Below are 27,154 nucleotides of genomic sequence, written 5' to 3'. Positions count from 1 at the left end.
TGCATAATCTGCGGCGTCCGTATAATAAACCACATCGTTTGAGCCGTAGTTTTTCTCCAGGGCTCTAGCTCGCGCCTCTCTCCGACCCTCGTGGAACTGCGGGTGCATGTTTCTGGGCAACGGGGCCACTCTGATGTTTTGGCGTAGTTCGCGAGGGATGTCTACTGTGGTTTCAAGAGGGCGATCAGGGATGCTTATGCCCAGTCTTAGCAGAAGGGCCCTGCCTGCGTCCATCCCTGCTAGCCGATAACCCTGACTGAGCAGGTGGCCCTCAATCAGCTCGTCCACAGTGTTGTGCACCCCAAGCTTGAGGAGGCGATCCGTGGAGGTGTAGGGGGCAGACCCAGGGCTTGTTTATGCGCCTTTCGCAAGTGCGTATCTAACTTGCTCTTCTCTGCCTTGTTTAGTAGTGCATAGGGCGTCACATAGCAGATTCTTGATACGATGAATGCCTGGACGAGACGAAGCGTATCCGCCTCCTTCATGCCTCTTCCCTTGGTCGTGATCCGACGGAGCATGTGGGCAATCTGACAAATCGTGTGTTTCAGTTTCCTTATCATCGTGGTGTTTGCGTAATCTACTTGAATTATCACACCTAGAATCTTCACTTGCGGAGACGGGGTGATGGTAGCACCGTCAAGCGTGATCTCCATCGAAGGGACATCTGTTTGCCTACCGCCCTTTCTGCGCACTAGAAGCAGCTCAGATTTTTCTGGGGCGCACGAGGGTCCACAGTTCTTAGCATACTAGTTCACGGTATCAGCCGCCATTTGGAGACGGTCCTGCATCTCCCCGACCGAGCCCATACCGGTCCACACCATGATATAATCGGCGTAAAGACCGTGGTGTAAGCCCGGAATCGACGCCAGTTGTTTAGGCAGGCCGATGAGGGCAATGTTGAATAGGAGGGGGGACAGGACCGCTCCTTGTGGCATGCCGCATCCGCCGGTGAGAGTCGGTTGTGTCTGAATGTCTCCAATCTTGACGGTAGATTGGCGCCCGGAGAAAAAGTCTCTGACGTAGGTGTATGTGCGACTGCCACACCCGAGCTCATTCAGATTAGTGAGTATGGCTTCATGGCTGACGTTGTCAAAGGCCCCTTTTAAATCTAGGGCCAGGGTGGCCTTAGGTGTGTGGGTGTTGGCCCGTTCTATGATGTCCTCCTTCAGTTGCAGCAACACATCTTGCGTCGACAGGTGCTGTCGGAACACGTACATGGTTGGTGGGAACTGCTTTGTATCTTCGAGGAAGTTCTGCAGGCGGTTGTGCACGACGTGTTCGAGCAGCTTCCCGATACAGAAAGTGAGGGATATTGGCCGTAGGTTTTCGATGCCGAGAGTTTGTTTGGTTTTCGTATTAGGGGCACCTGAGCAGATTTCCATTCAAGTGGGATGTTTCCTCTCTCCCAGCACTGATTGTAGTAGCCTGTGAGGGATGCTATAGAGGGTTCGTCGAGGTTGGCCAATGCTTTGTGGGTGATTTGGTCCTGACCTGGCGCGGTATTTCGGGGGATCTTCTGAAGCGCAGCTTTCACCTCAGCCGTGGTAATGGGTGCATCCAATTGCGAGTTTGGATCTCCTTTCTAGTCAGGGGCCGCATAAGGTGGGCGCATGGGCAGGTATCTCTGCTGCACTTCTATGAGCAGATCCTCTTGGGATCCCTCAAATTTGTGAATAACGGTGTTAATTTTCTTGCAGGCTGTGATTTTGTAATTTGTAAGATCAATGAGGCATCCGAACAGTTTCGATGTTTTGGATGCGCTGAGGGTCCCGCGGAGCCCGTCGCAGATCTGCAGCCAGTTCTGACTGCATAGCTCCGCTGCGTATTTTGCGGCCTGCTCAGAGAGTTTGGCTATTCTCTTCTTCAGGTTTCTGTTGTGGCGCTGACGCTTCCGCCTCCTGATGAGGCTGAGGCGAGCCTCCCACAGGTGTAACATCTTGGGATCGACACTTGGAGTCTGAACAGTGGTCTTGACTTCTTTTGTTGCCGCCTTAATGTCTGTCAGTATCGAGAAAGCGCAGTCACTAATGTCGTTGATTTCTGAGGTGGATTGGATCTCTCGCTGCTCTCGGAACTTAGCCCAGCCCACGATGCGGGCTACGCCAGTATGTGCTCTGTACTCCTCCCCAACGATAGTGGTAGCTATAATTGCGTGCTCGCTACCTAGGCATCCTCCGATGTTTTCCCACGTGGCTTCAGAGACGTTTAGCCGAAACGTGAGATCTGGGCACGTGTCTCTGGAAACACTATTTCCCATTCAGGTAGGCGCAGTACAGTAGGTGAGGAGCGTGAGCTCGTGTTCTTCAAAGGAGGCTATTAGTTCGTTTCTTCGCTTATTTGAGTTGTGGTATCCCCATACGGGGTGGGCCGCATTGAAATAACCCAACACTAGCAAGGGACAGGTATCAGCCACCTGTACTGCTTGCTGTATCAGAATCCTTAATTCCGACTGCTTCCTCTTAGGTCTGCAGTACACGTTAAGGATAAAAACGCTCTTTTCTTTCCCAGGTTTCCGAGGTATCAGCTCTGTGAGGGTCCCTTATGTTCAGGGTAGCTGTAGCGTGTGTTGCACTGCCGTTACTCTGTTGCTGATGAGCGTGGTAGTGTCTCCGCATTCCGGGTCACCATGTGTGATGTAGCCAGGTAGTCGTGCATAGGAGTTTACTTCTTGTAGCGCGAGTACATCCGGTTTGTCCGTGCACGAATCAATATATTGTGAGAGTGGCCCAACTTTTTCTTTGATGCTTCTTGCGTTCCATTGCCACACTCTTAGCTTTTTCTCTTGATCCCCCCGCGGCTAGCCATGGTTAGCTCGGGTGGTGTCTGCCTGGTCGTGGCTATCTAGCGAGGACGGCTGAAGGTATGGCTTGTCCCTACGTGGTGTTCTGCCAACTGCCGCATTTTGGCTTTCTAGTGCATCTAGTCTGTCTAACATAAGGTTGACAGACTGTTGGAGTTGAGCTATGCCAGCCGTCATGTTTTGCGCCATTGCATTTAGCTGTTCCGTCAGCTTGTCCTCTGCCTCCTTTGTCCGCGTCTAAATGTCCCCAGTACGCCTTGGGGAGTCAGTCTTCTCATTTTTATGTTTTATTTTACGCCATTTCTCCGTTCCCCCGTTCGTTCGCGGAGGGTTTAGCTTAGCCGGCGGGCTGTGCGGGCCGTCTATGACAGGCGGGCCGCGTTGAGGATGCTCTTGGCCAGAAGTGCCGGACTCACCGAGCCGAGTCCGAGCTCGTTCTTTGGTCGCATCACCAGCTTGAGGTCAGTGGCGGCAGCTTAGGTCTAGGCTCTTCCCGCCGTGGTTTCAAGGTTGACTTCTTTGGGATTGAGTCCAGCGGTTGCTCAGCAGCCGAAGTGTTCGCCTTGTTTCGTCTTCTCGCCGAAATGGTCATTACATGTATCCACTTATCCCACCTTTCATCGTAATTGGAATTCTCTCCTCCGTCGCAGCGGTCTCGCGTCTCCATCTCGTCGTCTTGGGTCCTGTCCTTGCCGGGGATAGAGCTAACAGCTTCTACTGTCGCGGCCGTCGCCGCTCCACGCTACATACCCGTGGTAGGCGCCGACCACGGGGGTTAGGGTTAGCGCGGCGGCGTCCGCTTCGGATTTTCAAATAGTTGTTAAACGGCAAATAATCCACTCACGAACTTCAGAATTGGTTCTGCGTGATCCTTTCCGCTTCGCGAAAACCTTCTTCTTGTCTTCGCTGCCGAAAACTGGGAATTTCCGTCCACTTGCGAAACATCCGAGGAGCTCATATCAGACACGCCTGCTCTCTTGAAGCTTCTTCTTCTTCCAGAGAGACAGAGAGAGCGCTGCGGTGCAAATGCGTATAGAAGCGCGTTTCAGAGCACACATTCTCTTTCTGCCATGGATGAAAAGAAACGTAAGCCGCGGCTTGTGGCGGCTCACCGTCTCCGCAGACAGCAAGCCACCCCGGAGGCGAGAGCTCGGGAGCGGCTGCAAAATGGCAAAAACGCAAACGCAGCCGGAGTTGACTGCTCGGATAGCAGCGGCTGAACGGCAACAACAAAAACAAGCTACCCCAGAGTTTATACTGTACACACGCCATGTCACTCATTTACATGTGCGAGTGGGCAATGTCAGGGTGCTCCTGCTCCTTACCACAGTAAGGTCCTGCTGAGATCTGAGATGCTGTTTCATAATTTTTTATGTGTGCCTATCAACCCGTTTCCGCCCCAGTGAAAGATGGGGCCCCTTAAGCCCCTCCGAATTCCACCCTTTCCTGTATCCTGGGTGACTTCCCCCCCGAAAATCTCGAGATTTGCTCAACATATCAATCTTTGCACTACGGTCTGTTTCGAATAGGTATTCTCATATTCCATTCGTCGATATAAAAGTATCTGTAACCGTTGATAAGCGTACATGGCATAAAGATATCATTTCTGTGTGGGTAACGCGCTGAGCTTCTGTTTTTATAAATTTCTACAAAGTACGTCACAAATCTTCCTTCTGTCAATAAATAAAGGGCAATAGTATCATTCAATAATTTTATTGCAAATGCATTGTTCAAACAGTTGTTTTATTAGGAAACAATAGAGGAAACTGAAACGCTTACAGTATTGATCGCACGTGGTAGCATCCGGTGGCAAAGCATTACAATCGCACTTTATGTCCGAATGCCCTCAACTGCGACCTATTTCATTCAGCACGTCACGTAGTCTATAGGTGACCATTTCTTCGCCGAATTCCCTAGCAACACCCTGAAAGAACCAACCGATGACAGGAGCCACTGCCTGAAGAGCTTCTCCAGCACCTTTGAGAGAAAAAGCCAAAGTTTGCACCGAAACGGGTTCTGGGATACCATGGGTGATCATAGGGGATTCATTTAGGGTCTGGTTGGTTAGATCAGCCGAGGGATCCACAATCTGCAAAAGAAAATAAACGTCCTTGTATCTCTTACGCACATCTCTTCACCATATATCTATATATATATATATATATATATATATATATATATATATATATATATATATATATATATATATATATATATATATATATATATATATATATATATATATATATATATATATATATTGATATATATTATCGCACCAGACCGGTATTCCGGAGGTCGTGGGTTCGGATCCCACCTGGCGGGCATTTTTTCTCTACGTTCTTTATTTCCAAATTCTTTAGCTGTTTCAATGACCTACCACATCCGCCCCTTTGCTTTCCGAGGTTGTCTTAACTGCCAACTCTTATTTCTGTGTTATATACATATATACATATACATCCATATGTATATATATAGATATATATAAACATATATATATATATATATATATGCATATATATATATATATATATATATATATATATATATATATATATATATATATATATATATATATATATATATATATATATATATATATATATATATATATATATATATATATATATATATATATATATATATGTATGTATGTATATAATGTTTTATTTTAACGAGCCCCTCATTTCCTATTCCGATTCGCTGCATGCATAGCGAGGGCCTCTGTTCTTGCAGTCTTGGTGCGATAGGGAGCTTAGGAGGGTTCAACGCTGGTCGACCACTCTCGACATGTCGTAGACGCTGGAGGCACGGCCCGGGGGTTAAAAAGAAGTTCCCCTTCACCCCGAGTAGTCCGAGTGACGCTGGCTACCACGCCAAGTGCAGCAAACAAAAAATACCTTAACATAGATACCCGAGAAAGTGCTGGGGAAACAGCCCCGCCGGTAGCGTAGTGGTTATCGCACCAAACCGGTATCCTGGAGGTCGTGGGCTCGGTTCCCACCCGGTGGGCATTTTTTCACCACTTTCTTTTCGACTAAATAAAAAAAAATTCTTCATCTCTTTCTATGACCCACCACAACCTCCCCTTTGCTTTCCGAGGTTTTCTTGACTGCCAACCCTTATTTTCTGTCTTATTTCACGGAACCCCTCATTTCCCATTTTCTGATTCGTTACATGCTTAGGAGAGCCTCTGTTCTGGCAGTCTTGGTGCCAAATAGAGCTTAAGAGGGTTCAACGCTGGTCGACAACTCTCGAAATGTCGTAGACACTCGAGTCACGGCGCGGGGGTTAAAAAGAAGGTCCCCTTCACCTCGAGTAGTCCGAGTGGTGCTGGCTACCACCCCCAAGTCCAGGAAACAAAAAATACCTTAACACAAATACCCGAGAAAGTGCTGGGGAAACAGCCCCGCCGGTAGCGTAGTGGTTATCGCACCAGACCAGTATTCTGGAGGTCGCGGGTTCGGTTCCCACCTGGCGGGCATTTTTTCACCGCTTTCTTTTCGACTAAAAAAATTCTTTATCTCTTTCTATGACCCACCACAAGCTGCCCTTTGCTTTCCGAGGTTTTCTTGACTGCCAACCCTTATTTTCTGTCCTATATATATATATATATATATATATATATATATATATATATATATATATATATATATATATAGTTTGAAAAGATAAAAACTCCCACAGAGCGCCAAACAAAATACGGTTAGTACAGACAGAGACAAACGAGAGAGACGTAGAACATAGAAATAAGTTTACTGACGTTTCAGGGAGAGGACTCTGACTCTGAAGAAAGGGAGTCCTCTCCCTGAGACGTCAGTAAACTTATTTCTGTTTTCTACGTCTTTCTGGTTTGTCTCTGTCTCTACTAACCTTATATATATTCTTATATATTGTGGGCATTGGGAGTGTACTGGGGCGGTATTCGCGTGTTTTGTCCCTTTTGTGTCCCTTTCAAAAATATCCCTTTTGGGCGAGCCCTGATTGGCTAAAAGCGGAAACCCGGATGTGACGCCATGCAAGCACGGCGGAGCTATGAGCCGTGGCTACTCGGAGCAGACGATTCGGAGCAGACGATTTTTCGTCGCCTAATTCTTGGTTCGCTCGCGGAACAATAAACACATAAAAGATACTCTGATACGGTTTCAGTTCTTTAAAATGCGTTTGCAAGAACAATTACGGTATTTGAATCAAAGGCCACTGCTTAACCGGAAGTACGTCACGATGAATGGGACGCAAAAGGGACGTTTTCAAAAGGGACAGTTTCGAGAATACCGCCCCTGCTCGAATATCTATGCCTGGAAGCGACATGGTAATTATTATATGCGTGTGGAACAGGGCGGGTCAATCCCTCTCTTCTTTGTAACCATCGAAACCCATTGCCACTGTCATCTGTGTAAAATCATTACCATCCCCGCGCGGTTCTTTTTTCAGTGGTCTGTGCTCCAGTAAACTCCAGCCTGTGCTCCAGTACACAGCCACACGGGAATAACAAGAGCAAGTACGGCTACTTATGTATCGCCAAAGGACTTGTCTGCATCAGAATGTGGGTACATATTTATGTCACAATTTGTAACCCGAAGGAACGGCGCGTGAACAAAAAATTTCCCGGCATTTCCCCGAGGGGAAGAATGTGAAAGTGCGAATGCACGAGTTGAATTTGCGCGGTTCGGTAATGTTCGCGAAAGAGAGATCACACACACACACACAACTACAAAGAAACAAGGATGCATTTATTCACAGACACCTATTTGTGTGGTCGTTGTACTTGATTGCTAGAGCGGATCTCAGCTTTGAAATTTCGTGCCAGTACTCCTTTAAGCGGGTGCATTAGCCCTTCTCACGCCCGATTCCTGGCCAATCCCCCACGTGGGTATGTGCCATGCACAGACACCTATTTGTGTTGTCATTGTACTTGATTGCTAGAGCGGATCTCAGCTTTGAAATTTCGTGTCAGTACTCCTTTAAGCGGGTGCATTAGCCCTTCTCACGCCCGATTCCTGGCCAATCCCCCACGTGGGTATGTGCCATGTCAGCGGCCAGGCAGCGCGCGCCCATCTTCCCCCGTTGCCAAGGAAGACGAGGAGCGCGCGCACCCGCAGCTGTTGCTATGTGGACGGACGGCTGTCGCCGGAATTCAGGGTCGCTTATAAAGTGCATTCGCACTTAAAAATTGCAGGTCCGTTTTGGCTGTCTAGAATAATACTGTAGTCTTTTAAGCTTCATTCACAGAATGGCCAGGAAGTGTGCTCCATCCAAATTACAAGTACACGTGTTTTGATGGTGCAATAAATGGATTGCGGCCAGCCAGTGCCGGTCACCCATTTATAGAAGTGATGGGTCACTGGAACTTCTTTTGCGAACTGCTGTAACATTTAGTGTCAATATTTGAATGCATGCAAAACGCATTTTCTATAAGGTCTGCATAAGGTCAGGTCCTGGTGAGGAATATGTTCAGGAATGATTTTTACACAGTTAAGACTGATATAATCACACGCACATGGGATTCAAGAAATGGAGTGAGAGTACTGATTAAATGCCGCGGTTCCGCTCTTTTCGGCTGATCTGTTTTAATCCTGCTCAGAAACTTCGCATGGCTCTTATGCAGTTGAGGTAATTAGCCATATAGAAAAGGTGAATTTTAGACTATTTTTCTCGAAAACTCTTCCGTTTTTTTTTCTAATTTGTATAATTTCAACACTAAGCACAACACATCCGCAATTGGCCGGTACGCACACTGTTTATAAAACCGAAAAGAAAAGTGGATTTTTCTTTTACCTCTTGTCAGACGGAAACACTTCGATGAGCCGGTTTAAGGAATTGGCTTAACTGTATTGTTAAAAGTAATTTTTATTAAATCTCATTTTTTACTCAAGAATTCTTTTTATTTCGGAAAGAAGGATCCCCTTGTAGATGCATTTTGATGCCTGCAAAATATTGTGCTTCGTAAATTATTTCCCGCTTTTCCACGGGTTTTGGGGAAATTTTCAGTTTTGTAGAGAATGAACATGTTTAGGCAATAACTATAAAATTACAAGAAAATATTCCATGAAACATTTCTTCACGATTGCCATTTGCCGAGTGCCAGTGTAATAAGCGTAAAAATGAAGAAATTACCTGGAAGGTGACTGTCACCCTGGCCTTGGTGTAGATCCCGATAGTTCCGTTTTTTCCCCCGCAAGTCCTCCAGGGAATCACGACATGCAGTGGCCCATTGCTGCTGACCAGGTCAAACTGCACCAGCTTGAGACCGTCACGACAGAACCCTACCACGGGACCAAAAGTCTGGAGATTATTCATGTCTTTGTACGTAATGGATTCAATAAACAATCCCGACACGACCTCATCCGCCGCGCTGTCTGGTTGGGTGTGATGCGGTGGCAGCCTGCCGACAATTCTTTTAACGAAACCTTCCAGGTCGATGCCTGCAAAATTGCAAGGGTCTCCTGCATAAAACCGGAAAACAAGGAACAACCTTCAGTTACCTCAACAATGAAGTAAGCTCACACAAAGGCGTAAGACTTGAAGGTAGCGAAACTGTACGCAACCTTCACGATTATCACGACAGTTTAAGTCCACAATTGCAGCCGATTTCCTTCTTCGCTGCTGCCGTAACGACCTTTCCACAATCATTGTTGCAATAAGTGTGACCTTCCTTCATTTTTGGAAGTGATAACCATTGGACATCACCTTGGAGAGGCTTACGCCATGACCTGTCTTTCTCGTTCCGAGCAGGTGTTGCCACGATATCAGCCAAGGGTGGACCTTTTATTGTGTTTTTTTTTATGAATCTTGCCTAATCTCTCAAGTGCGTATGTTGGGCTTGCAAATATGCGGTGATGACGCTTTGCGGTCTCCGCGAGGCACTCACACACGCGTGCTCGGCATTTTCTTCTTTTTTTTAACTGCGAGGTGGTCGCCGATACCTTGCCAATCTCCCTAAGTGGCTATGTTTTGCTGAACAAACATGCGCGGGGGACACTGGGCGCTCGTCGCAAGGCACGCACAAAGGAGCGCTAGGCATTTTCTTGGTTTTGTTTACTGGCGGGTGGTATCCTCGAGGCCCGCGCTCACATGAGGGTGCTCGGCAATTTCTTGGCATTTTTACATGCGGACACGAAAAATTTCGATTTGCTAAAGAGCTTCGCCCTTAAAAGAGGCTAACATAAAGCAAGCAAGAACACGGCTGAGAGCATGCGAAAGGTCATCCACCCGACCTCTTCAAAATGAAGGCGTACGCTTGTTTCTTCTTGTACCTGCCTGGTACTTCCGCATCTCTGTGGGAGAATAATATTGTTATCAGTGCACACTTCGAGGTTTTAATGGCCTTCCCACTAAGTAATACAACTGAAGCTGTACTGCATGTCCTGCATTCGAGAAAGAATCGTTTGCGTGTATTGGTTAACATTTCGCTTGAAATATTGCAGGTATTTCGATGTACAACGCATATTTTCGTATCACACCTGCAGCCATTCCCTTTTGAGTAATTGGAAAATATGGCCAGTTGTGGCATTGGAGAAAAGCCAGATGGACCGATTGACTCCTTTCAGATAATTTTTAGGGCCTTGCATTTGCCCTTGGGGAGGATGATCCGCCATTATCACTCGTTCTTCAGGTATCTTCGTGTGAATTCAGATTCTTGGCAACGACTTTCGTTACACAGTAACCAATTTTTTCCTGAAACGATATATCTCATGTCAACCGTGTATTTCCTATTCGCGTATTTGTTCTCAAAAAGTAAAATATCAGGGCGAAAAATCGCTCTAATTTCGTGGCCATAAATAAATGTGAGATCCCTTATCCTAAAGATTCCAGTCCATTTACACAACAGTTCCCGCAACCACACAATAAAGACGCCGTACTTCTGAGGCCACTACTGTCTAAGACTGTTGTCTAAAACTACTGTCTAAAACTAAAAGGCTACCCCGAGACAAAATTTCGCCTGAAAATCAAAATCAATATTTTGTGCAGCGTTCTCTGCAATTATTTTTCTGCGCACGATTAATTAAAGCATTTGCTTGACTTTTCGGATTTACTGCTTCAGCGTATAAATAATTTCCGTAGAAGTGATTGAACTTGACAAACTAATGTATTCGACAGGAATAATCTTGGCACTTCAGATTACCAAAGGAGATATTTCGATTAAAATACCCGCTCATTCTCAACCCTGGAGGCCGGTAAGCAATACTTCGTGGGCCTTTAAACTGAAAAGGGGACCTCTTATTGCGTAAGTGAAAAATAGGGTGGGGTAATGGAAAAAGCAATTGCCAAGCATGTGCCCGAAAACAATTTTCTGTGCCATACAGGCTCGAGATCAGAAACTTTGACGGCAAATATATATATATATATATTTATATATATATATATATATATATATATATATATATATATATATATATATATATATATATATATATATATATATATATATATATATATATATATATATATATATATATATATGCATGTGAAATACAGCTTGGTGATATGGTCGATGACATTGGTTAGTAATATAAGACTCCAAGGAAGCGCAAAATTTCTGATTTAACGTGTTGGCAGAGCGTTTTGTCGTCGCGCGCCAGCGCGTCTCACCAAACATCATAGAACCTAACGCTTTCGTGTGGAGTGGTCGGATCTTACAACGCTGGAAAGATGCCAGCATGCGGCTGCTCAAACCATAGTTATGTGGGGGGGGGGATTTTAGACACTGCGAAGAGCCCTCCTGTTGCCTTAAACGGGAGGGACTGTTTTACTTCTGTGCGATTCCATCGGCGCCATTGAGGCAAATCGAAAAAAGCTATTTCGGTTCGAAAGCACCGGTTGAATGCCGTTTGTGTGTCCTTGAATCCCGTAAGGAAAATGGGGGATTCCTAATGGCTTGTTATGCATTAAATGAAGGAGCCCTAGCTACTTTTTTTGATGTCAATACCGATGCCGGAAAATCATGCCTCACCTTTGGCAGGATTTTCAGAAGTGGTAAAAACTAGGCACCCCTGAAAGTATCTGTTGACAACGGAAATTTTTATGTAAAATTCTTGGTAGCTAACCCCTTAACCCTAACCCCACTGTGTAACCAAGGTCACTGTAGGCAAGTGTTCTGGTTTTAGAGAGGCTATGAGGCATTTAGTTCTTCCCGAAACAATTAGGCCACCACGAGAAATGTCATTTCATTTTCCGTCCTGGGCGCTATAAATTACTGAAATAGATTTACGCACCCCCGCAATCACAACTACGACTAAAACGCCCAAAATTGAACTTATCCATGTGGTGTTGGGGTAACGCGCAAGATGCATTTCCCTGGGCGGATATCTTCACTGGTGATTCCTCTACGCCTGAAATTTCCTCCTATAGGTTATATGTACCGTCAACTGGAAAACAGTAGTTCTTCGTTTAGAAAGACCCGACTTCCTCGACATCAGCTGAGCTACGAACACTCGAAGAAGCAATGTGCTGTACATTCCCTTTCAAGGGGTCCTGAAATACCTTCCGCCAATGCATGGATGTACATGTACCCAAATAAAGCAATCTATTTGCAATCTCCTGCCGCAAGAATTTTGTTAAAGCGATGAGTATTAGCTGAGAAATCGTAAATCAAAAACCGCGCATTATCGGCGCTCTGAGTTTCCTCCTCCTTTCGACTTACTCTCCGCTGTTGACGGCGCGCGAGCCTTGCCTCCCATGATGCTGCGCTCCGCAGCGGTGACGTAGTTCCGCTATTGCACTGCCCAGACTGTCGTCTGCTACGGGCAAGCTTTGTTGACACCATGAACCCCGCTCTCCGCTCAAGGTTGGAAAAGCGAACGAAAAATCTGGCTGCATGTATACGGCAGCCTGGCCTTGCCCTTTCGCGGTGTACGTTGCTGGCGGCACATGGCTTTTTATCGGCGGCGAACTCGCAGCCACACCGGGAGGGTCGTGCGCTCGTTCCCTTGATGCACCGCGCACTGTTTATCCAAAAAGTGCCGTATCAGATGTGGCCCCGCTGGTGCCGGGTCTTATTTCCTGCCGGCGGTCGTAATTCCTGCCGGCGGCATGTGAAAAAGACATTTTAAAGCGATACAGAACCCGTGCACAAAACGCTTCAATCATGTGACCAGTTCAGCTTGGGGCGACGCGTAGTGGAGAGCGGCAACGTTGGCAAAACATGCTCCGGCGCGGCTCTGAGCTTTCTAGCGCTGGAGCGAGCGCCATTTCTTTGACAATCTCAAACATCGGTTGCCTTGGCAACAAGGCACAAACCGCTCCAGAAGTCAGTTACGGTTGCGTGATCCGGGTTCAGTTCGCGGCCCCACCTCGCGACATGTGGGCACTGCAGGCGTACCACTCAATCCCATTGGGAAGTGCGAGATGCGCGTTTGATATTACAGGAGGCGATGGTGTGTGTGTTGTGGACGCCTTTGTTTCGCGACGAAATGCGACGTTGTGCTTCTGCGGTGTGCTTCCCATGGTCTGGATTATCTTTCTCGAGCGACGTACGACTCAACCTCTCATGGGGTATGTGCAGTGTGCGTGGCTAAAAGCCATCGGATTGTGCGCCAGAGTTAAGTGACTTGCTGTTCGTCCCCGCAAAGCGCGCGCGAGGTGAGTACCGAATTTACGGCGGGCAGGAGGCAACCCATCCTCTGTCAATCGTGGTTAAGACTTTCAACGCATGTTGTGACGTTGTGTTCGTTAGAAACGCGTCTCTGGATTGCTTTGAAGTTGAATAAAATGTATGCGTCAAACCCGCGCATTCGGCTCGGGGCTTTCTCTGCGATTGCACGAAAGAAGTGCCACGGGGCTTCAACGCTTTCGTTATGGAACGTACTCAGGTAACAGAATATCCATGTCGTGTTATGGCCGTGTTGCATTCAATACAAACGGTTAAGCGTTTGTTTTACACTTGTTTCGTTTGTCGTAGAATGCCCAAGCACTCCGGCACTCCGCTGGCAGATCAGCCGGCGAGCCGACGCTGAGCAGACGACTCATCTCTTTGCCGGAAGTGCGTGAAAAAGCCGCCCAATAGCAGGATGTCTAGCTCATGACGAACATCTGGGAATCGATGATATAGACATGTGAAGATGGCGGCGTCCAAAAACACGAAGGAAAGGGTGAGAAAAAAACGACAAACTTTGCAACAAAAGTGTGAGCTTTCCGCTGCGCGTAAAAGAGTAATACTTGGCACAGAGGACGTTGACGACCCAATCTAACGGTTGCGCTAGTTCATTTAGTGTGCTCAAAATGCCTTTCAGGGCCCCTTTAAGTGAAGTAAAGTGAAGTGAATAAGTGAATCAAATTCACCGACTTCGAGCCCGCTCTTAAGTTTCTGCTGAAATCACTATGCCCTTTAGCTATGAACTTGCCGCACAAGCTTTGTTTATCTTCACAGCCTCGCAATAAGTGCGGGGCATTAAATTGCGTTTCAGTCACCGCATGGTCACTGTTAGATCACTGCAAACCAAAAAGCTGACGAGGCTCCTTCTGCGACCCTTACGTACCGAAATATTTGTAATATATTTTTTTTTACTGAACACAATGCTTCTGGCTTGGCCAAACGCTACGCCCCCAAAGAAAGAAATAAGATCTGGTAACTTCTTCCTTGCCCCCACAACTCTCTGACACGCACTTGACCCTGAGGTGTGATCAAGACTTCCTCACCAGCTTGCTGGTCACATAGAAACCTTATATCATCGGCTCCGACCTAATGCAGCCTAGACCTATAGTTACTGCTTATTGATTGGACTAACTTCGTATACCAGTTGCAGCTAGTGAGCGTCATAAGAGACAATTGAGCATGTCTTCATCCAGTGCGCCGCTTTAGCAGGCTCTAGATACGCCTTGCTGCACAACATCGCACGTACAGGTTATGTGCCAGTGCCAGTGACTTCAAAAACCCTTTAAGACCCATGGCCTTCCCGTTTCCAACAGAGCTTATCCTTAATAATCCCTTGCAATAGATGAGCGACCCCAGATAGCCCAACAAATTCAGCTCTTCCTTAACTTCACGCTGTGAATTCAGTAGTCTCTAAATTACTTCAGCGTAGATCTTGTTCAGAATAGTGGCATGTTAACCACTCAAATGATGTAGCACATACTGTTTTAGGCTCGTTCTTGTTCGAAGTCTTTTCATGGTGCTTGATATTTGTACATCTTTAACGGCTCTGCTTGACTGAGTTGCACAATACGTATAAACTAGCCTGACAACGCCTTTAGCTGTCAATAAACTAGCCAAGTTGATTTTATGGAAAAGTTGGCGAACTGATATCTGCAGTCAAACAAGCAGACAAGTGCAACGGCTTGTTTTATGGCAACGCTAGGTTACCGTTAACTGCAGATAATTAGGAAACTACTTGGTCATTTTAATGGCAAAAGTGACCCGCCGCTCTGGCTCAGTGGCTATGGCGTTGCGCTGCTGAGCATGAGGCCGAGAATTTCTTTCCCGGCTGCGGCGGCCGCTTTTCTGATGGAGGCGAAAAGCAAAAACGCCCGTGTGTACGAGACGTCGGCGCACGTTAAAGATCCCCAGGTGGTCAAAACTAAACCCGAACCTTCCACTACGGCGCGCCTCGTTGCGTCGGCACGTAAAACCCCACAATCAATGAATCAATAATGGCAAAAGTGCAGTTTATAAACTAGAATATAATCTCAAAAAACGGTGGAAGAGAACTTAAGCTGAATGGCAGAATCAAGAGGTCGATGTCATAAACACTTTGACGAAGCAGCCGGCGCGCATCAGTGGCCTCAACCCGTTGTCCATGAGGCGCCGCCAAACAGCGCATGCGATCGCCAAACGCGCGATTTTCCTGTGGTCAGGCAACAATAGACATGCATCAAATGCTTTTGAGTGTAATCATAAATTAAAATCATTAAAACCCAACCAAGTTATGAGCTGCACAGCAACGAGGATCTGATTTATTGAAGTTAGCCCCGCCCGTATAGTCCCTGTTGCACAATCGGTAAGTGTACCGATTTCATTTTACTTTTCTTTCAACCCATTGCTAGACCACAAGTGGCAAGTAACCGAAAGAATACTGTGACCACTCTCATCAGTCGTATTATGGACGGGGTCATATTAAAAATTAGCATGGCCACAATCACGAGCATTATCATCAATATGATTAGCAGCAGCATGCCGTGGTCCTGTGAAGAATAAAGGATCGTCCATCTGGATGTTCCAATTTCAACCTGATTTTTTTCTATTCCCACACCACTAAATAAGCTAACAGACCTTCCCTAATGCCTTTCTACTATTAGTTACTCGTTATATTGACGGTACCGATTGTCAGTTCTCCGGACTTTGCCCTAGTCAGATGGTTTTTTTTTTTAATTTGAGACAGAGTATCTTCCGCCGGAATATTTTCCTTGATACTGTTTCCTAGTTTGCAAACACTAAAGGTTACTCTTATAACACATCACGGGCCTAAGTAAGGCGCCAAGGTACCACCCCGCAACTCCACTCTGGCGGTACTCCCTGGTTTCGTATCTTCCATTTCAGTGATTATTTGAGCATGTTTTTTTTAATAAATACGGGCTCATACTGACTGTACGTCCTATTTATTTTTCTTTGCCGGGATTCGCCCTGACTACTTTATTCGGCACAACAAATTTTTAACTGCCAAGGCTCACGGCGAGTTATCGTTACTTTTGATTTTTTTTCAGCAGTCACGTTTTTTCACACTCGGAAGAATCCTCAGCTCATTAGGCATGCTTTGTGGTTGTTCTTTTGATTCACTGATCAAGATAACGTCGTCTACAAATCTCAAGTGGCTCCAGTTTTCTTAATTCAGTCATGTTACGGACTTTCCCCAATCAAGCTTTCTGATTACCCTTTTCAAACCTGCCTGAAAACTTTTTTTGAAAGATTGTGTCCCCTTGCAGCCTTACCTTCCTCATCAGCAGCTTTTGATGCTTCTTATTAAAACTTTTCCTACCAGTGCATGCTTCTGTATGACGTCCGAGAGTTGTATGTACGTCTGCTCTATTTCATGGTCTTTTCATGCATTCCGTACTATAGCAGTGTCGACAGAATCAAACGTTTCTTCTCAACCTTACACGTAATATAAAGTGAACTTTACGGTCTGCAAATTTTCTGTCACCTGACCCAACATACAAATCTGAACAATTTTTGCCTTGCCTAATTTCAGATGCTGCCACGGTCGTTCCACAGCAATGGTGCCGCTGCGCGGGTTATCATCATAGCTATAAGCATGCATCAGAGAAGGGATCAGTAAGTCTGTAATTTTAAACACTTTAACACTAACACCACCCCTCATGTTGACGGGAATTATATTGGCAATTTTCCAGGTAATAACTACTGAAATATTCTCAGAAACTCTATAAACAATTTTGCGAGCTTGTTTGCTATTAAGACATACGACGTTATTCCATCGTTTCCTGCATCTTTCTCTGTTTTCATTTTAACACGAAAGTGATTTATGCAGGGGTACACAGACCTCTTCGACGTCATATCCGTCACAGAAATGACATCAATAGCCAAATTTCCATTGGCGGGCCGGCGGTTGGTTTCGAGACCACAATCACTTCGGCCACAACGGGAGGAACGCAACGGTCTACCTACTGAGCCATGAACTCATGTCCGTGTAGCTGTAGGAACGCGGCTTAGGTCTTTCCCGCTAACTTTTTTATTGAGATGGTGCTGCCGTCTAGGAGAGCTTAATCGAAGCTGTTTATTATGACTCCAATGAGCACCTATTAGTTGGTGCCTCGATAGAGCAGCTTGTAGCAGCGGAGGCTGCTGTGCTTACCCAACCGGCTTCTATGTGGAATGCCACAAGCTGAGCTCGTCGCAGCGTAAGGGTCTGGCGTACACGCCACGGAGCAGGACCAATGTGGTCGCACCTTTGCCTGAGCGACCCTCCAGCAGGACGTCGCTAGCCAAGCACACCCACAAGAGTGCTGCCAACCCGCAAATCATTCTCATTTCGCTGCAGCGTACTGTGACTTCACTAAACGATTCGCTGATAACTCGTTTAGTTTCGTTCGCACAGTCTGCGCGATGTTTCCGCGGGAGGTATTCCATCCATGTGAGTGGACTTGCGACTGCAGAACTACTAACTGGACCACATGGGTGTTACATATGGGTCTTTGATCCGAATGTGATGCCCCATACATGTATAAGTATGAAATTCACACTTGTTTGTGCATAGCGAAAATGCTGCCGCTAATAAGTGCCCACTCTACGAAGAAACTTTTGGCCTTCGTGCTGTAGCCCAGTACGCCAGCTGTATAAAACACGCCCCGGAAAATAAACTCTGCACAAGAAGGCTATCACAACAAATTACATTGAGCGGGGAGGAAGGAGCGGAAGGGGTAGGCCAAACATCTAATGGGCGTATCGGAATAAATTACGGAATTTTCATATTTCGGTATTTTTTTCTCCACGTCAACGGGTCCGACGGGAGACCTTTCTTAGAAAAAAAAATAGTAGCGCTTTTATTATGGTGAATACCTTTGCATCAAACGTCACGGGAGAAAATTTTAGGTCCCTGAGGACACCCCTCACAAGTGCGGAGTGACCGTAATCACAACGGATGGGACAAAAAAAGTTTGTCTCCTTCTTGTCTTCCCCGAACGCGAAAATTTCGTGCTGCGTTCATATATTTCCAACTTTTATTGCGGCGTGTCTTATCTATATTTCTCTTTGCTTTTCATGCCTTAGACAACAATTATATTATTTTCTTTGGCAAGAACTTGCGGTTCTTTTATGCTATCCAATAGCTTGCAAAACACTTGGGAACGTTGACGCCTATGACTGTCGCCCCATATGTATTTATATATATATTTGATACGGCGATATAAGCACATGAAATGTTAGATGAAGCAGAGTAGAATTGCTGGGTGATAAACTATGCTGCAATAACTGTGTTTGGGGGCCCTGTCCGTTACCAAATCTAAAGCGCACTTATGTGTATTTTCCGCCGGCTAACCGGCCTACTAACAAGCTGCTCGTACACCAAGGCAGCATGTAATCCGCTTAGTGTAGGCTTTTCCAAATTCAGCAACCACGCTTCGTATCTTCGAAAAAAAATCACGCCCACATCCCCTCGCGGGAACCCTGGTGTGATGCGACGCTGAGGGGGTTCAAGCGCAAGCGGAGAGCAACCGTCGACCGAAAGGCCGCCGGAGAGCGGCACACCGGTTATATTCTAGACACTATATATGCGCCGCGCGCCCGAAGGAGAGGAAACCGCGGAGAGAGAGAGTACGGCACATGCGCAGCACCGCGCGCAGCGCCGCCCAAAGGCGGAGTGAGAGCGCGCTGGGCCGCACACGCTCTCACCTGGGCAAGCGCTGGCGCCAGTGCGTCTGCCGCGGCTATGACGCAACACAATCCAACACAATCCACTTTAATCCAATCCAATTCAATTCAATCCAATCCAATCCAATCCAAGCCAAGCCAAGCCAAGCCAATCGAATCCAATCGAATCCAATCCAAGGCCCCTCGCGAGCAAGTGTTCGCTATCGGAGAGGAGAGTGGGAGAGTGGCTGCGGACAGCGGGACGCACGCCGCGGACAACAACGGATGCACGCAGGAAGAACAGGGCCGCCGACAAGAGATGCTCTGAGAGTCGCAGCTAAAAAAAAAGAGGAGAATCCGAGGGAGAACGAGAAGCCTTGACAACACGCTTCCCATTTCCGGTGGCTCGGCAGCAAGGCGACAGCATTTTCTCGGGCCCCGTTTTATTTGGATGCTTCGCCCTACTATAATGCATTTCTGCGTGACTTTGTAGTAGTATGTATTAGATATAAACGCAAATAACGTTATGACACACGCTTTTGCAAAGTTGCGTTCACGGGCGCTGAAAGCGTTCCGCGCGGCGGGAGCGACACAGAGTTGCGCGTGTCTGCCGCGACTGGCCCTGCCCTCTCCCGGCCAACTTCGCTGTCCGCAGCCTATATTCCGCGCATAGCTGTAGGTCAATGCAAGCAGTATATCTCGCAGGCAATAAATATATCGTTTCGTTAGAACGCCCTTTCGCTTACCTGAAGATCTAGCCATGGGCACGGCCGCGAGGCCACCACTCAACAGCAGCGCCACGGCCACAACTCCACCCTGCTTCATTTCGCAGAAGGTTCTGAAAGAACGTACAAAAAAAGCAACCAGCTTTTTGGTCCCTGCTAATGTGCATCACCGCTCCCATGTTTACTGTACAAGTTCGAATGAAATCTCATTAGTCGTCTGCATCCTGGCAGATACGAGAAAGATGTTATTTCGTGCTGTAAACTTTGTTTTAACTGTACAGCTGGAAGAGAACATCACGTAATGTTCATTTTTTGCCGCTCACTCACCCCTTTGACAGTTAGTTACGGATAAGGTGGGTTCGAAACTCCTGGGTTTCCGGTCATTCAAACGGACGACACAGCAGCATGGTATCTCTGTCAATGAGAATGTCTATATATATATATATATATATATATATATATATATATATATATATATATATATATATATATGTATTTATATATATATATATATATATATATATATATATATATATATATATATATATATATATATATATATATATATATATATATATCGCTATATTTGTGCTGAGTCCGAATGGGAACATGAGGGGCTCGGCGAATTGAGACAGAAATAAGAATTGGCGGTAAAGAAAACAACAGAAAGCAAAGTCACTGGCCGGGGTTAAATAGAAGGTCCCCCTCACCAGCAGTAGACCGAGTGGCGTTGGCTACCACCCCAAAGCACAGGAAGAAAATAGCTTAACACAAATACCCCAGAAAGTGGAAGGGAAAAAGCCTCGCCGGTAGCTTAGTGGTCATCGCACCAGACGAGTATTTTGGAGGTCGTGGGTTCGGATCCCACCCGGCGCGCATTTTTTCTCTACTTTCTTTCTGTCTTTCCAGATTGTTCATCGGTTTTTATGACCTACCACATTCTGCCCTTTGCTTTCCACGGTTTTCTTGACTGCCAACCCTTATCGAAGCCCCTCATTTCCCATTCAGATAATATATATATATATATATATATATATATATATATATATATATATATATATAGAGAGAGAGAGAGAGAGAGAGAGAGAGAGAGAGATAGAGAGAGAGGAGAATAACGGTGGGCTGTCAACAAAGCCTCGTAAGCATACGCGGGAATGCGATAGGTCATAGAAACAGATGAAGAATTTTTTGAGTCAGAAAGAAAGTGGTAGCCCAGCCGGTAGCGTAGTCGTTATCCACCAGACCGGTATTCTCGAGGTCGTGGGTTCGGATCTCACCCGGCGGGCATTTTTTCACCAGTTTCTGACTCGAAGAATGTTTCATCTGTTTCTATGACCTACCGCATTCCCCCCTTTGCTTTCCGAGGTTTTATTGCCTTCCAACCCTTATTCTGTCTTAATTCACTGAGCCCCTCCTTTCCCATGTCTGATTCGCTACACGCATAGCGAGGGACTCTGTTCTGGCAGTCTTGGTGCCAAAGGTAGCTTAACAGGGTTCAACGCTGGTCGACCATTCTCGACATGTCGTAGACACTCGAGTCACGGCCCGGGGGTTAAAAAGAAGGTCCCCTGCACCTGGAGTAGTCTGAGTGGCGCTGGCTACCACCCCCAAGTGCAGAAAACAAAAAATACCTTATCATAAATACCCGAAAAAGTGGGGAGGAAACAGCCCCGCCGGTATCATAGTGGTTATCGCAGCAGACCGGTATTCTGGAGGTCGTGGGTTGGGATCCCACCCGGCGGGCATTCTTTCACCACTTTCTGACTCAAAAAATTCTTCATCTGTTACTATGACCTACCGTGTTCTCCCCTTTATATAGTGAATTAGAAATGGGAAATAAGGGGCTCGGTGAATTAAGACAGCATGAGGGTTGGCAGTCAATAAAAGCTCGCGAATCAAAAGGGCAGAATGCGGTAGGTCATAGAAACAGATACGTGTATGTACATATATATCTATCTATATATATATATATATATATATATATATATATATATATGTATATATATATATATATATATATATATATATATATATATATATATATATATATATATATACATACATATTTGTTCCGATATGAACAACACGGGTCTGCTTCCGGTTTATTTATGCATGCACACGACACTATCACTAGCGTACTCTTACGGGCCCACAGTGGTTGTGCTTCTGGATTCTGGGGCGGGATTCTCGTGTTTGACTACCTTTTGTGCCGTTTCAAAACTGTCCGTTTTGAATGAGCCCTGATTGGCTAAAAGCGAACGACGGGATGTGACGTAACGCAAGCGCGCCGGAGTTTTTTCGGGAGTTCTCGAAACAAACGATTTTAATTTTAAAAAGGCGAAGGCTAATCATGAATTTCTCGGTTATCGCCTGGTTGTTGGCTCGTCCGCGGAACTGGTGTCGAGAATCTATGCAGACGCATTCTAAATCCCTACAGAAGCATTTCCGCCTCTTGAAGAGGGCTGTGGAGTGCCTTTTCTTGGAAGTCTTGGGCGAACTTGGCCGGCTGTAGCGCGGGCTGATTGTCGAGGACCAAGTGATATGCGCCCTTTGTTTCTCCGTTACCAGTGGCTTTCATTCCGCGTACCCTAGTGAAGCAACGACGTAGCCTCCGCTGCTTCCTCCGTGAGCCCTTTTTTCCACGCCATTGCCATTACGCAGTGAAATAAACGATCGTCTGGGAGCTCGATAGCTACCGGGCAGACGACCACAATGACACAAGCAGTCGGCTTTTAATTTTATTGTTTATTGGTACTTGAGGTTACACATACCAGGTTAACGTTCGTAGGCTTCACGCACAACGGTACGTTGACAACAAAACTAAAATCCTCAACCCTTACATATTTTTTCGTGTGGTAGAGCTCAATGACAATATCAACATCGTAACGCGCTATTCGAGGTTGTTGGAAAAGATCGCGTCCGCATGCTGAAAATGCGTCGATGCCGAAAGGCGGGGTTCTTTTGATGCACGGTCATATAAACCGATCTCAAAACGTTGGCCATACGGCAAAAACTCTGAGTAGCCGTATCACTTTTTGCACTTTACTGTCACAGAAACAGCTGGCTGCAGCCGACATCTTTGGATGGTCATCCCCTTGCAGTTACATGTTTCAACGTCGTCACAAAAAAATCTCATGGCGATTAGATTTTCAGAACACTTTGAAATAAATACACAAACGATAGTTTTAGATGGTTTTAGTTAATTCAAATTTGTTTGCAAAAATAGTTATGGTATTACCGAAACCCTCTGCTTAAGCGGAACTACGTCGCGATGAAACGGACGCAAACAAGACGTTTTTAAAACGGACAGTTACGAGAGTACCGCTTCTGCTTATAACGTTCACGTTCACGATACAGCATGCACGGTAAACCTATTTTCACCAGAGCGGAAAATTTTTGAAGATTATCGGTGTGCGCTACATTTTGGTCTTTCTGCAGAATATGATCGATTGCAGATTCAAACTATTCAAGCCCTTTCTCTCAAGGCTCATAAATCACGTCGGCCCGAAATTGCTCCGACAAGCTCGGAACACGCCCATGCTGCTGCCCTTGCCCCAACCTACGCTCAAAGAAGACCAGCCGGGACGCGATAACCCGCGACCTGAATAGGCGACTAGATCATCTCCCATGTGCCGTTTTCTGGCCTGCCTTGCGTCCGGCCTGTCTTCATTGAGTCTGCGGGCATCCTGTTCTGGGCCCGCCGCACATCAAACAATGCGCCCCATACTTGCCTCCACCTACTTATCAGCTGTTTCTTTTCCTCTATCTCGCGTCCTCGCCGCACCTTTACGTTTTCCTTCGGCCCCGACCGGAAGTGCACTTTGAACGAGGAGGATCCTTCACTGGATGAGGAAGAGAGCATTGGGCCAAACCTCCAGTGAAGAGGCTGTGTGGGTCGCGCAGGCTGCGTCTGCAGCCTCATGGTCACCTTGTGAATATTTTGAATTCATCGTTGAATCCATGATGTTTTTTTCTTATGCCACCATGTGACAATAAATAGTTATTTACGTGAGTGGGTGTTTCTATGTGTGTACGGAAGAAAGCCAGCAGTATCAATTCTCGAGCATTGTTAGTGTGGGGCTTGACGTGACATAAAATAATGAAGTCTCTCAGGTCCACATTTCAGCGATTGATGGGCAATAATGGTTAAAGGTATTACGAAGCTTTCAGCATATTCAATCTTTCACTAGGACAATGGTGGCACGAAACATGGCAACCGCACAAACACTCCAATGGCTAAAAAGAAACATTCTAACAAGTGCAAACGTCTCATGACTCATAAACGTCGCTCAATCGTGCACCTCATTTTGATTTTAAGGTGTAATACGTTTACACATGATCCGGCGATTACTCATACCTACGTCAGCTTTTTCGCGTTCTGCTTTTAAACGCACAATCTAATGGATTTATTTTGTAGTCCTTCATCACATGTTTAAATGTGTTCACCATGCGGGTCGGCAAATTAAAACACAATTCTGATTATAAACAATAAGATTAGAGTAAACTTACTTGGAAGTACAAGAAGTGGACATCATCAATCACAACGACACTACCTTGCACGAGCTGTAAAATTAGATTCGCTTCTCTAAACATTTTTTTTTTCAAAAAACGTTAGGATGTGTTAATCCTCACTACCAAGATGACTCCGACGAAACAGCAAGTCCTCTATTTCTCAGACGTGCATTTCTCTCTACCTGCTTTGCCTACAGAGGAAAGCTTTTTCTTGGAAAAAATAACGCAATTACAATGTTATACAACAGCCCGTTAACAAAAAAGCTCTGTGCAGACACCAATAATTCCAAACTCCAAATGCTGAATGCCGAAATCTCTACAAATTAAGTAGAACAAGATAGACGTTTTCCAATATGTCAAATCAAACCGAACGAAAACGAGAATATGTGTAACTCCCGGGTGGGAGTTGATTCTTTAGTTAATGAGCGATAACGCCAGCTAATGGGAAGCCACGAAGTGCCACATTACTGACTATCATTACGGTATCACAAAACTTGCGCTAAATGGACATACAGACAGACGAAGGAAGACGGACGATGCGCAACTAACAACTGATGTGCAACTCACAACTCACAACTCTCAACGCAGTTGTGATTTGCGCATCTTCCGTCTTCCTTCGTCTGTCTGCATAATGCACCAACTAGCCCAACCGCACATTATACTGAAGTGTCATTACGGTCTTTATACTCTAGTTCTATCTTGCTGACTATTGTAGAATCTATATTCATCATGCCTACTGATCATGCATTGTACTTAAAACCAAACATTAGCATGATGACCAGATAATGATTCCCCTATTTTCTTGTGATGGATGTGTTTTCACACAAAAATGGAGAAAGCTGGAATTATTCCAGGATAACAGAGATCATTTTATAATGGCCGGCCACTCTAACACGGTGCGTCGAAAGAAAGAAGACTAACAAATTATGTTTTGCGCGTTGAAGCTACACCATGGTTATAAGGCGCACCGTAGTGGAGGGCTCAGGCTTTACTTCTACGAACCTGGATGTATGTTACATGCCCTGAACTCTCGGCACACTGCCGTACTTGTGTTTTACCTCCATCACGAAACCTGCCGGAACCGCCATGATCGAACCCGCATTATGAGCTCAGCAGCACACCTTCCACTTGCATCACGGCTGCGTGTTGCACTGGGAATTACAATGATCAAATAATTCTCGCACACATTTTTAAGGGCAGTTGTCTGATACTTTAGTTGCAAGATTGTAAAATTGTAAATAAGCATCAAATAAATTATTTGTACAATTCTAAATAAACATGAATGAGCAGAGCCACATTCCTCTCCAATCATTTTTCTTGGAAAACTAAAAATTATTTAGGGTAGTAGGTACTACTACTCCCGGCTAATATTTCCTAGGTGGATGTGTGTACAAGCCGAGAAGTTCTGCGAAAACTCTATCTACTTTACAAGCGACTGCTTGCGCAATCAGCTTTTAAGCAAGCAGCAAGTATGTGGCTTTTTTCTTACCTTTCCGCCGCCTGGACGAGCCCCTTTTTCTGTAATCTCAACGTCAGGGTCTCGTTTTATAGGCCTTTCTTCAACGCTTCAGTTCTAAAACTGGACGGGAGCAGTGGAGAGCACACGTGGCAGAGGCAGTTTTTAGCTCCAACAATTAGAAAGCTGACCGAGCTTCACATAACAAAAGGCAGCCGGAGCGGAATCCTTACCCCACACTTTGCACCGATGAAATGGCCTGTGTGGTTTCTTCAAACGCGCCGGAATGCTTTTATTTGTTGCTTGACTTCCCTTTGTGAAGGTCGTGGGTCGGGCACGCTTCCGCTAGGGAATGCGTGAGCAAATGGAGAGGTGGCACCTGCACAAACGCCCCTACTATATTCGAGACTGGTTGCAACATTTTTGTGACAGTAACGCGATGTTGTTGTAAACTACTTTGTAGCTGGAAATCGGAAGGTGTACTGCAGTGTTTCGATGTTTCAATACCAGAACTACTGCTATGACGTCTGCTCCAATTGTGGAACAGTTGATAAACGCAAAAACAACGGTTGACAGCAGCAATAATAGAAGCTTTCCGTATAAAGAAAGAATAGAATGAATGTGTTAGCCGAACATCTGTCTTGGTTTCTGACACTGAGTATGCGTTTTTGAATCAGGCTTGATAAAATGTGTTGCGATTTGTTCTCGTCGGCACACGTGCGGTTTGATTATGTACAGAATGTTTGGCGGTTCGTGTGCTGTGATCTTGTCGGATGGTAGATTGTAAATTCGGATGTTATGACGGTAGCGTTTATTCCATGTATATAAGTATGTTTTCCCGTAATAAATTTTCAATTGCTAGTAGCGCTTTGTCCAGCGTGCCTGCTTGTCCTTGTCGTCGTAGCGCTTTTCCCACCATGAACATTTACCAACAAGCCAAGCTCACAGTTTTTCCAGAGCTCAAACCAGGAGATCCAAGTCTGCCTCGTCGCCAGAGCCGCCGATGTCGCTGCCCCGCATAAACCGGCAGCCACAACAGCCTCCCAAGCGCGCGAAGCTCAAATAAATTGCTTTCTCTCTCTCTCGCAAGACGTAGTGGGGACGCTTAACTAACGTTGTGTACAAATGCGGAGAGAAATCAAGAAATGGACGTTTCAGTAATCACCCACACAAGCTGCGCGTTCACTTTCGCTTTGTTTTTCGACTTGAACAAACAGCTGATCACTCGAGCATGCGCCTTTTTTGAAGTATCCATTAAGTACGTATATAGTAAGATCACCAGCGATTGACGGTGTCGTTGGAGGGGTGGTATCTGATAAGGCCCACTGATTTCATTTTGTGCTGGGTTCTGCACGTTCTGTGTGTCATATCATCCTTCGAAGAATCATTTAGTCCCAGACGTGGATTGCTCGATAAGCCAGTCT

At 45.8% G+C, this 27,154-nt stretch overlaps 1 protein-coding gene and 1 non-coding gene across 2 annotated transcripts; one reads left to right on the top strand and one right to left on the bottom strand.

Annotated features, from left to right (window-relative positions):
* Positions 1 to 4,533: 4,533 nt before the first annotated feature.
* LOC144166344 (uncharacterized) lies at positions 4,534 to 25,978 on the bottom strand. The gene is made up of 4 exons (XM_077695871.1): positions 25,764 to 25,978; positions 19,784 to 19,875; positions 8,918 to 9,246; positions 4,534 to 4,889 (listed from the first exon to the last, which is right to left on the bottom strand). Exons 2-4 carry the CDS (start codon positions 19,860 to 19,862, stop codon positions 4,647 to 4,649), a joined length of 651 nt encoding a protein of 216 aa, XP_077551997.1. The 5' UTR covers positions 19,863 to 19,875; positions 25,764 to 25,978; the 3' UTR covers positions 4,534 to 4,646.
* Positions 6,210 to 6,282, top strand: Trnat-agu (transfer RNA threonine (anticodon AGU)). The gene has a single exon. It is a non-coding gene; the product is annotated as a tRNA-Thr (tRNA).
* Positions 25,979 to 27,154: the final 1,176 nt, after the last annotated feature.

Source organism: Haemaphysalis longicornis, unplaced genomic scaffold (assembly GCF_048455015.1).
Source record: "Haemaphysalis longicornis isolate Haplotype H1 unplaced genomic scaffold, Haemaphysalis longicornis Haplotype H1 scaffold_17, whole genome shotgun sequence".
Lineage (NCBI taxonomy): Eukaryota > Metazoa > Arthropoda > Arachnida > Ixodida > Ixodidae > Haemaphysalis > Haemaphysalis longicornis.
Note: the sequence above shows the minus strand (reverse complement) of the source record. Positions and strands in the feature narration are given on the sequence as shown.

Coding starts and splice junctions, on each gene's coding strand:
- LOC144166344 (XM_077695871.1), bottom strand. CDS start 19,862: ATGAAGCAGGGTGGAGTTGTGGCCGTGGCGCTGCTGTTGAGTGGTGGC. Junction 9,247..19,783: donor GCCCATGGCTAGATCTTCAG/GTAAGCGAAAGG, acceptor GGTTTTATGCAG/GAGACCCTTGCAATTTTGCA. Junction 4,890..8,917: donor GGGTGACAGTCACCTTCCAG/GTAATTTCTTCA, acceptor TTTCTTTTGCAG/ATTGTGGATCCCTCGGCTGA.